General features: G+C 45.5%; 1 protein-coding gene across 1 annotated transcript; it reads left to right on the forward strand.

The window, feature by feature from the left end:
- Positions 1 to 435: 435 nt before the first annotated feature.
- Positions 436 to 3,386, forward strand: LOC119387595 (cuticle protein 16.8; the record flags this gene model as incomplete). The annotated part of the gene is given in 2 exon segments (XM_037655027.2): positions 436 to 675; positions 2,675 to 3,386. Coding segments are annotated over 2 exon segments (531 nt in total), but the record flags the coding sequence as incomplete, so codon positions are not given.
- Between the last annotated feature and the right edge of the window lie 5,765 nt (positions 3,387 to 9,151).

The following is a 9,151-nucleotide window of genomic DNA, read 5'->3' on the forward strand; positions in this document are numbered from 1 at the left end:
TATTCAACTCAACTCAACTCATTAGCCATGTTTCCTAGTGCATTCAACAAGGATGGCATAAAAATAAAAAAGGCACACATACATAGCACGTAGCGCCTTGCATGTCTTTTTTTTTGTCGTCATTGCCTACAAGTAGTTAGAAATTATAATTGACATGGAAACATAGGCTAGTTCCACAGCTGCGGTCAAATAGGGATGGTGCTCAGTTCATCTGAAATGTTACTACTTCAAAACGTCTCCACGTTTGCAATTAACATCAAATCGGTCACTGCTCTTGAACAGTCTTTTCTACTAAGCTGGTTTTATTACTTCATATTTCGCTACACTTCGGACACCATGACTGTGTACGTGAACCCTATATGTTCTTAAGCGAGTGCCTGTAAATAAATTTTACTTAATAATAATTACCTTTTTCTTCGCCACATTTATTCGCAGCCTGCACAGCCGTATTCATTCTCATACGATATCACAAACGATTTCGGGACACGACTGAGCCAGTCGGAGAGTGGGGACGAGAACAACGTGAAAACGGGCAAGTACTCGTATTCAGAGGCTACTGGCATCTTCCGCAACGTGAACTACGTCGCTGACAAGGACGGTTTCCATGTCACCATCGACACCAACGAGCCCGGCACCAAGTCATCTGCACCAGCCGATGTCGTCATCAATTCCCAGGTGGGCTCTCTTACTTATTAAGTTAATACACTCAGAACCTCCTAGGAGACGCACGAGGACAAGTTGAGGTTTGAAAAGCGTGAAGACACTTAGGCGGTAGCCGCAACGTGTATATGTATCACCACGGAATAGAGGTGCTGATAGACGTGCTGAAAATTTATAAGTATTGGAGTTCGAGTAAGAAAACGGGCCGCGTAGACAGCCTTATAGGTGTGCACGGGCTCCGGGTAGCCCGAAAGCCCGAGCCCGACCCGGCCCGCGGGCCGGGCTCGGGCGGGCCGACGTATTTTTACCTCGGGCCCGGGCCGGGCTCGGGCTACTTGGAGTTTTATCGGGCCGGGCTCGGGCCCGGCGCAAAGCCCGACTCAAGCCCGAAATATAGAGAATGAGCGGGAATTGTTTTCCAGCACGCATGCATCGCCTTTTCCGCTACCGCCCGTTACCGCTTTTCTTTTCCATTGCAGTTGTTAGCGAGTGGAGCGACAGTGGTGAGAATGTAGCAGTTACAAAAGATGAGCTCTCCGATTATCTCTCTATGGAATCGCCTTCCTGTCCATCTGAAGTTTTAGTCTTCTGGAAAAACAAGTAGCAGAGATATCCCAAGCCTTGCCAGGCTGGTAAAAAAGATATTAGCAATTCCGGCGACGAGTGCAAGCAGCGAACGTAACTTCAGTTCGGCGGGCTACATAATACAAAAAGCGCCGCACTTCGTTGAAGCCGGAATCGTTGGACTGCTTGCTGTTTTTGCACGACAATTTGGAATCTGTGGAATAGAGACTGTTCGTCGTGTGTCGTTCGATAATATTTGATATGCTCAATAAAATGCCAAATTACCGGAAAACGATGTTTTGTTTTCGCAGCGAACCTTCGAAAAGCTGGGCCGGGCCGGGCCGGGCCCGGGACTGGGTTTTCGTACGTCGGGCCGGGCCGGGCGGGCTCGCAGCCCTTTGCCGTCGGGCTCGGGCGGGCCTTCGACAAAGTCAGCGGGCCCGGGCCGGGCTCGGGCTCCGAAATACGGCCCGTGCACAGCTCTAGACAGCCTGTCTAATTACCGAGCTTGCTCTCCTTTTACTTAAAAGGATTTATTTCTCATTCTGCCAAAGCAGGAAAAGTAGGGATTGCTCTAGGTGAATGAGACTTAGTTTCGCGCATAAAATGCAATAGTGAAGCTACATGGCGTTATTGCATTGTGATGTATTATTTCGCAGCGTCTTTTTCTTAAAAAATATTCAAAAAGCGAGATAAAACTATTGTTATAGACTGAAAGCAATTGTCCCTCTCGTAAAAGGGGCTTCAACTTGATTAGTAATATCACAGCAGATGCTTCCAGTGAGACTTAAAGTTGATAAAGCCGCATATAGAGACAAAAATTGGGGCCATAACTTTTATACATATAAGACCAAAGAATACATGGAAATTAATAAATGAGGCTTGCCGGTTATGTTTAGAACATGTTTCAGACAAAATGAGAAAAAATCAGGCATACGCGCTTTGCTGCGGTAAATATCTTGCTGATTTTATGCACAGTAGTTGTTTGATCTATGAGTGATCGCTGTTGTAGGGCAGTTTGAGAAGGTCTTTTTCAAAACATTGCTCCAGAACTCCGCAGAACTCGAGTACGTTCTTAGTTTTGACACTCTGTACACCTTTACCTGCTTGAGCATACATCAAAATGTTCGATATCATGTTGCACTTGGAGGCGAAAGCCTGCTTCAGACTTGTTAATGAATTTAGCTATGCATTAGGAGACCAGACTTCTTACAATACATAAAGAACCGCCTTATGTTCCACGCAATGAATTATCTCGATATTCTCATTCGATTGTGTTGTGCCCCCCTCCCTCCCACTCCTCCCACCACTGAAGCTTTGTGCACCACGCTTGGAGTTTAACATATATAGCGACGATGCCGTGTGATGACTTCACCAAAGTACTTATAATGTATGACCAGTTTAGTAGCGGTAATGTTTCTGACTGCCGCTAAATGACCTTTCTGTGCAGGCCGCTGACGTCGCATCGCCTGCGGCGCCCATAACCAGCAGACCAGCCGCCTTCGTTGCAGCCCCAGCACCACGTCCAAGATTGGTGCCTCAGCCTTTCCCGCGGCCCGCGCGATACGTCGCTCCCGTCACCATTGCACGCTCGGCGCCCATTAGGCAGGCACGGCCGGCTCCTGTGCGCACATTTCCTACTCCGGCGGTGACATCCGCCGCCTTCAGGCCTGGTGGTTCCAGATCTTTTACGCTTGGTGGCAACCCGCCCCTCACCTACACTTTCGGTAGAAGTCCGTAAAAGCGCATTGTATTTGTCAGCAAGCCCTATGCCCCATAGGTAACTATGTACTCCTTTATTAGGTGTCTATAACCACCCATTATTTGTGCGACAAAGACTTGTGCCCAATGTGATTAAATTACGATATGGTGTACATTGCCAGATGGTGACGCTCTATATGCCTGTCGTGCCGCTTCCATGTCTATGCAGCCGGGTTTCTCTCTATCTCTCTCTCTCTCTTTGTTTTCTGACCATTACTCCCGGCTGTGATGGACATATAAAGTTAACTGAGCCTCAAGCTTTGCATGTTATCAAGACACCATAACAGTCAGTGCTGGAAAACGCGTGCATGTAGCGTTTGCATGTCTGTTCACTCACGTTGCTCACAGTAAACCTTGCACTTTGATGCTTTTTACAGATATTTCTGATACCATTTGTACTAAAGCCTTGTTCAATAAAATTTTTTTACCAACTTGTTCCCACTGCTTAATATGTGCTCTTTAATTCTACAGCACGGGAGTGTCATAGTCGTTTAGCGAGGTTGGTTGAGCGCAGAAACTTCAGCAGCGCCTTCGTCGCTGTCTGGTTGGAAGCTGTAACGTTCGGGCACTCCAGAAGTGATTGTTCGGAAAGCGGCTAGTCATCGAGGCGAGCTAGCGTTGCTGAGAGCTGTTGTCTCTGGGAGCTGTAGTGAGGGCAATAACACGGGACGTGCTCAATGGTTTCCTCGCTGCCACAGTCAGCACATACAGCACTGTATGCCATTCCGATTCGGTAAGCAAAGCTGAAGACACTCCAAGCCACATGCAGCAGAGGACTGTTGTTTCGGATCGGGATAGTGTGGATCTCTCTTTTTTTCCTCCCTTACCTTTCTATCCCCCTTACCAAAAACCAAAAAACTTTCTTCTGGTTAACCTCCCTGCCTTTCACTTAAGCTTTCTCTCCCCCTCTTTTTAATCTATAGCCCCGAATAGAAAAAAATAGACATAATGAATTTCAGGTAAGCGGAAAAAATATACTTTCTCGCTACCGTGACACCAATTTAAGACATTTTATTGCGAAGATTAAAGTCTAAATATTTCTACTCGGAGAGTTTGTACAGGACAAGCTAAGAAAGGATAACTGAGAAAATTATTTTAGTGGTTGTGTGTTTTCTCAGTGCGGAATAAGAGAATTGTGTCCGGCAAAAATGGCGTCGTCTGAAGGCATCGTCTTTCATCGTTTATCCTCTCGATCCTCTGTGACTCCCACAAGCTTTGAACTTCGCGAAGTACTACACCTTATTCTATAACCTATTAATTACTGTTACCAGTATAAGTCATGAAGACGCGAAGTAGCGTGCATACAAACATACAGTCATAAAACATACAGAGCAACATGTATTTGCATCTGAAGCGCAGATTTCACCATTTCTTGTAACCGCTACCAGCGTTCACACGTATGCAAGGACACCGCTGGCCTACAGGGGTATTTGATGAATTGACAGCTATTACTGAATCGAAGCCAGACGCTTGTTTGCCTTATATTGGTGTATGCCAAAGCCGTATTCCCTCTTATCGTTTATCACAAATGTAGTCGACTTTACGACGTAATTTGGCAGCTCATGCTACCAAAAGCAGGTGTCGTTACTTATGCCACGTATCTTTCGACTCTTGAAACACCAATAATATCATCAAAGTTGGTTGCGTTCTCCAAAACTTTGGCTGTATTAAAATACACTAGGCAGCTGTAAAGTGACGTCATCGGCTATGAAAACATTTTAGCGAGAACTGATATATTTTCACTCTAATGGTTCGGCTCCGCGGTTACTACCTGTCCTAAGTAGACGTGAAATAACTGAGAAACGTGAAATCCATGAGAGTGAAATAACTAGAAGAATAAGGATGGGTTGGGGCTCATTCGGCAAGCATTATCAAATCATGAATGGTAATCTACCACTATTCCTCAAGAGGAAGGTATATAACAGCTGCATCTTACCGGTACTTACCTACGGAGCAGAAACCTGGAGACTTACAAAGAGGGTTCAACTTAAATTGAGGACGACGCAGCGAGCGATGGAAAGGAAAATGATAGGTGGAACCTTAAGAGACAGGAAGAGAGCAGAGTGGGTCAGGGAACAAACGGGGGTTAAGGACATCATAGTTGAAATCAAGAAGAAGAAATGGATATGGGCCGGGCACGTAGCACGTCGGCAGGATAACCGATGGTCGTTAAGGGTAACTGACTGGATTCCAAGAGATGGCAAACGCGGGAGGGGGAGACAGAAAATTAGGTGGGTAGATGAGATTAAGAAGTTTGCAGGTATAACGTGGCAGCAGAAAGCACACGACCGGGTTGATTGGCGGAACAAGGAGAGGCCTTTGCCCTGCAGTGGGCGTAGACAGGCTGATGATGATGATGATGATGATATATTTTGTGTGGCAATTTCAATTGCGTGAATACTTGTGTTTTGTCAACAACTGTGCTGAGTGGACAGAATATTCTACTGAAGAACTTGGACTGAGTGCGGGAGTGCTGTACTACGTGCCTTTGTATAGCCTTGTGCTTATCTTCCACTTCGCGACGACAACCGTTGTGCAAGAGAAGAAGAGTACCCGGCGCCACGCATTGGCACCAGCCTGTCCTTACATACATTTAATAATAAAAAAAGGATAGACAAAAAGCATCATGCCCATAACTAAAATCAAGATGATACGTAAGCGATGCCAAAGCATGCTAGCACTCTTCGAGATTGGAAGAGTTTTTTACCATCGAGCATTGTATAGCATATGACAAGAAATGATGCTTCTTTTTTCGAGGAGTTAAAGCACCTGGTCTCCTTTCCAGGCGTTAAGCGCTCGCTTTGTCTCCTTTCTTCGTGTTGTTGGTGCTGCTTTAAACATAACGGAACCTTAGCAAGTAGCCCAGTTCCTAGCTACTTTAAAATCATGTTTTTCGTGTACTTAACCCTTTGAGGGTCGAATTTTTTCGCGAAATCCAGTCCAAAAATGTGTAATTTTTTATTGCTGAAATAAATTCTTCAGACGACTTTATTTACGAAAAAAATTGTCTAAGATTTTTTTTCGTGACCGTAAAGTGACAAAAAATCATTTTTGTTGTTACATACACATGGCTTATTCGTAGTAAAATCAAGGATAATCCTGAAAAAAAAAGCTTAACAATTTTTTATAAATAACAATTATGCATTGTATTAAACGTAGCTCACAGACATACAAAAATAAGCGCACCAGAGTACTTTTCCGGTTAAAAATGTTCGTGCTCTAACACAAAACTTTTCAGCGTGTGATAGTCATTGAAGCATGGCTCGCCACGCACGCTTTTCAGATGTCGCTCCGTGATCGTCATCGGAGTCTAAACTCGTCAAAAAATCCTCGTCTGACAAACTGAAATCCAATTAATCAGATTCTGATTCGGCCCTTGGGGAATAGTCCGCATCGGAAGAATCGCTGCTCGACTCACCGGCAGCAGAGAAACCGCCGCGCGCTTCCATAGCGTAAGCGAACTGCGTCAGTGAGCGCACGCAAGAAAAATCTATGGTTGTGCGCCCGTCAGGAAAGCAAAACGAGTGAAAAATCTGCAATAATCCTTCGCCTTATCGCCAACAAGACGTAGTTAGCTTTTCCGAGACCCCAAAACAGGAAACGCAATCACGGCGGCGTAGTTTGTGTATTTAGCGCCGCACGGAAACAGATGTAATCGCACCCCGGGGTGCAATAAACGAGAGTGTAACAAGTGGTCACCCTTTGAGCGATTAGAAACCACACAGCCATCAGCTTTGCGGGCGCAAGAAGCGAAAACCACCCGAAGGACGAAATCGAAACCAGCCGCACCGCGTGCGCGCGTTCCGATGCGCAACTCAACGCCGCCGCGCCGCTTTGGAAAGCAAAAAAAGAAAGACGGAGACACATTGGCGCATTAAAAAAAAAAATTCCACGTATTCCCGAAGCGTGGCAGCACATTCCAAGCAAGAGAAATGATCGAAGAAGGCGCGCGTTTGAAACCAACCACTCCGCGGGCGTACTTGGTTGCGCAAGCGATAGCCGGCTCGCCGTTTTGCGAAGCATAAAAAAAGCAACAACGGAGAGACATCGGCGCATGAAAAAAAATTCCACGTATTCCCGAAGCGTGGCAGCACATGCAAAGCAAGAGAAATGATCGAAAAAGGCGCGCACTTTAAACTAGTTGCACCGCGAACGCGCTCGGATGGGCAAGCGATAGCCGGCGCGCCGTTTTGGGAAGCGAAATAAAAATACAACGCAGAGACATTGGCGCATGAAAAAAATTCCACGTATTCCCGAAGTGTGGAAGCACAGGCCAAGCGAGAGAAATGATCGAAAAAGGCGCGCGTTTTAAAAATAAACGCTATGCCGTACATGTACGACGAAAACCCTTTGGTACCAGGAAGCTTCTGCCGTACATGTACGGCGAAAACCCTCAAGGGGTTAATTGAGCATATTACCTGCCTGCTGTAACGCCCTTCGGTGGATATAGGTAAGGAATAAAAAATAAAATGGACAAATAAAGGAGATGGGCACTCCAATGAATAAGAAATTTTGCCGAAAGTTTTCTGTTAAGATGTACATGCAATACCACTAGAGATTTCATTGCGATACGCGGCTATGTTTTAGTAGCGACGCTGTGGTGACTGTGGCGGTGGGGTTTTGCTGTTACTGTTTCATTTTCTAAGTTAGCGCCCGTGTTCTATTCTTCAGTTTCGTCCTTGTGTTGCTTTTGCGCTAATAATTCATTGCAGTATAAAGTCGCGGATTCGACAGCCCGTTAGGACGGCCGGTTTCCGAAGGAAGCTGAATACAAGAATATTTATGTACTCTCCTAAGGGCACATCGTAAAAGTGCAGTTCATGTTCAGCTGGAGCACCAAATAAAAATTACTTTCAGGTCCCTGATCTCGACCCCTTTGGTCTTTTTCAATAAAGTTCCTCGCTCGCTCGCTCGCTCACGCCTTACTCTTTGACTTCAGATAATATAACTCACTGAACAACCAAAGGAGATAACAAGGGTCATCACGTTTGGTTTGGTTGATCACGGCGGTGGTGGATCACCTGACGACACTTCCGATGCTACGCAGGCACAGTTCACGAGCTGATCAATGCAGTGCTTCCACCTTTACGATTAAAGAATTCAACTTTGTCATTGAGATTACTTCATTCCTATATTAGTTTTTCGTGAAGTGGTAAACGCCTCAACCCAAGTAGCTTCGTTATTTGAAGTTTAGTTGGCTCATTGCCTTCTCTAAGCATAACAGTTGATTATTGTTTGGCATGCGCGCCTATGTGCTCTGACATAAACAATGCGGGCACACATGTACAGCCTTTGTCTTCCTGCCTAGTAAAACGCGCCGAAGTTATTTAATCAAAATTTTATTAATTTACCAAGATCGAAAACACCAACTATTCTTATAAGGGTGGTGGCTTTACTTAAATGAAACTTTCATTCGAGACTCTCATTACCACAGCTTATCTATCCGCGCTTTTCTCTTTCAAACACGTGTATTTCATTTCACCATTTGACACGTTCCCGCTTAAAAGGGCACAACACAATGGTCGCTAACGTTTTCAATGTAACTAAGGTAACAGCTACGTAGGCGTTTCGGTAAAGAGAAATGGCTCAATTTATCTACCTTTGTAATTCGAAGTAAAGCTTGGCCGCTGATTTCACAATACAGACCAGGAAGCTTGCATCAAATGACGATGCAGCGTGTTTTTTATTTCCATCAAAATCCCCTTAGGAGGCCTTCGATATTCATTTCAAGCCAGTGGCGCCGTTTCCTTTCACGTCGCCTCAGAAATTTCTCTCAAGCTTACGGAGCAGTTTTAAAGATGAAAGCAGCACGGGTCGATATTTTCGTATCGTTGAATGGGCAAGATGACATATTATGAAACGGAGCAGGAGGAACTGAAGCCGTTTTTGTTTTCACTTATTTTTAAAGGAAACATTTGCAAAAGCTGTGGCAGAGAAATTCTGAGGATCGTTTCTCAGCCAGATCTCTATCGCCGCATCTTGGCGACCATGATGTCCGCACCGCATGATTTGGAGTGCCGACGACTGAGTGCCAACGTGCGAGCAGCAACACCGGGAAGCGAGCCAACAGGAGAAGACTTAGGGAAACTTCGATTGTGCGCGGACGTACGGGAGCTTATGTTATGAATACAAGGACACCCTCACGGCGATGCCCTTTTGTCGGCTG

Source organism: Rhipicephalus sanguineus, chromosome 3 (assembly GCF_013339695.2).
Source record: "Rhipicephalus sanguineus isolate Rsan-2018 chromosome 3, BIME_Rsan_1.4, whole genome shotgun sequence".
Classification (NCBI taxonomy): Eukaryota; Metazoa; Arthropoda; class Arachnida; order Ixodida; family Ixodidae; genus Rhipicephalus; species Rhipicephalus sanguineus.